This window comes from Fulmarus glacialis, unplaced genomic scaffold (assembly GCF_000690835.1).
Source record: "Fulmarus glacialis isolate BGI_N327 unplaced genomic scaffold, ASM69083v1 scaffold14708, whole genome shotgun sequence".
In the NCBI taxonomy this organism is placed as follows: domain Eukaryota; kingdom Metazoa; phylum Chordata; class Aves; order Procellariiformes; family Procellariidae; genus Fulmarus; species Fulmarus glacialis.
In genome coordinates, this window is record NW_009230249.1 from 32,501 (window position 1) to 34,296 (window position 1,796).

At 41.5% G+C, this 1,796-nt stretch overlaps 1 protein-coding gene across 1 annotated transcript in view; it reads right to left on the minus strand.

Annotated features, from left to right (window-relative positions):
• The window catches only part of NOVA1 (neuro-oncological ventral antigen 1), a 3,063-nt gene extending 2,046 nt beyond the window's left edge, over nucleotides 1–1,017 (minus strand). Inside the window, exon 1 of the mRNA XM_009584162.1 lies at nucleotides 1–1,017. This exon is cut by the window's left edge and continues 2,046 nt beyond it. Coding sequence (XP_009582457.1) covers nucleotides 27–947 — 921 coding nt within the window. The 5' untranslated portion in view covers nucleotides 948–1,017 and the 3' untranslated portion in view covers nucleotides 1–26.
• Nucleotides 1,018–1,796: the final 779 nt, after the last annotated feature.

Below are 1,796 nucleotides of genomic sequence, written 5' to 3' on the forward strand. Positions count from 1 at the left end.
AACAATCTCACGTTTAACAGGGGCTCTCAACCCACTTTCTGTGGATTGGCAGCCCGAACTCCTTGCTCATATGTGATCCGTTGTGTAATTAAATACTGTGCGGCCTGGGTTGCAGCTGGTGTTCCAGTAATGGTTACCTTGCGATTTCTTGTGCCAGGTACGAATTCTCCCTTTTTAGAGATCTGTATCCTTGCACCAGTCAACTCCTGGTATTCAACTAATGTTTTCCCTCCTTTTCCAAGTATTGCACCAACTAAGTTTTCTGGCACCGCTATTTCAACTACATCCTTTGATCCATCTGTGGATTTTTCTGTTCCTAGGATGGCACTGGCAGCTAGGGGAGAAGCAGCTCCAAAATATCCATTGGTTGCAGCAGTAGCAGCAGCCAGGCTACCTAATGCAAATGTCCCCGCCGTACCACCAGCAGTGCTGCCACTGGCTGAGGCTTCACTCAACAAATGGGCTGCTGCTGCTGCTGGGTGGGCACTGGCAGCTGCTGCAGCCAAAGCCCCTGTAGCTGCTGCCTGACTTAGGCCTAAACCTAATGTATTGAGATTATATCCATAGCTGGCTAACGTATTAAGTGCAGAGGTGATGGCCACCAGGTCATTGCCTGTAAAGCCAGATAAAACTGCTGGAAAGGCTGCCACTCCAGCAAGGTTAGCATGTCCTAATAGCCCTGCAGCAGCTGCAGCAGTTGGTAACACTTCAGCAGTGTTTGCATAAGGAGATCCGGTTGGATTGGAATTGGCCACTGGACCTGTGACATTGGCATAACTGATATTGAGACAGCTGCCACTCTGTGGATCCTCTTGTATCTTCTGGATGATAAGTTCAACAGCTTTTCGGTTTTGTTCAGGTTCTCCACTCACAGTGACAACCCTCTCTTGCAAGTTGATCCCATCAGGTTTCTGGGAAAGCTGCACCCAAGCCCCTGACTGCTCCATTATAGCCTTCACTGTAGCACCTCCCTTCCCTATTATCAGACCTGCTGTGCTGTTGGGAACTATAATCTTTACCTGTAATTAAAAAAAATATATATAAATAATACTTCTGCTTTGTGCATAAACTCTATAATATTTTGCTACCCTATAAAAGGAAGGAAAAGAATGAAGCAAGTTAGTTACCATGTTTTTAAAAGAAAAGGTTAAAAGAAAAATTAAAAAGAAATACAGCTCATCACGCTTTTTAATGCTCTGCATCTGTTTCAAATGTACAATACAAAGAATTAAAGAGAAAATAACAGGAAAATCGTATTTATCATTCTCCCACAGAATACACTGCTTTCAGCATAGCACATTTCGGACCAGAAGATTAAGCAAATGCAGGTATTATGCTCATATGGAAAGATTGTCTTAGATTGTATCAGAGTGAGTGTTTTCATCCGATTCCTCTCTTCCCAGGCTAATGTAGCAAACCAACTCTTACACAAAATGTGTCTGAATTCTTTACCTTCCCTTAAAACATCTATAATAACAATAATTAAAAAAAACCACTTGGCTAAAGCAAATACGGAACAGCATGGACAGATAAAATAGTTGGTCTTGAACAGGACATGATCTTGATTGTTCAAGCTGTCACCCACATCAGTATACAGAAATTCATTATGTGCTACAGTGTATTATTATTCAGCCTGTGAAAATGAAGTGTGGCAGGAGAGAGTATCTAAATGATGAAGATTTTGAAAGAATAAAATATGGCATTTGTACATCTTAAAAAGTTTATCAAAATGTCTTCAAACGAAGGGTATTTGCCTATAAATGCTACCTTTCCTCCTGTTTAAACAAGTTTCAAAC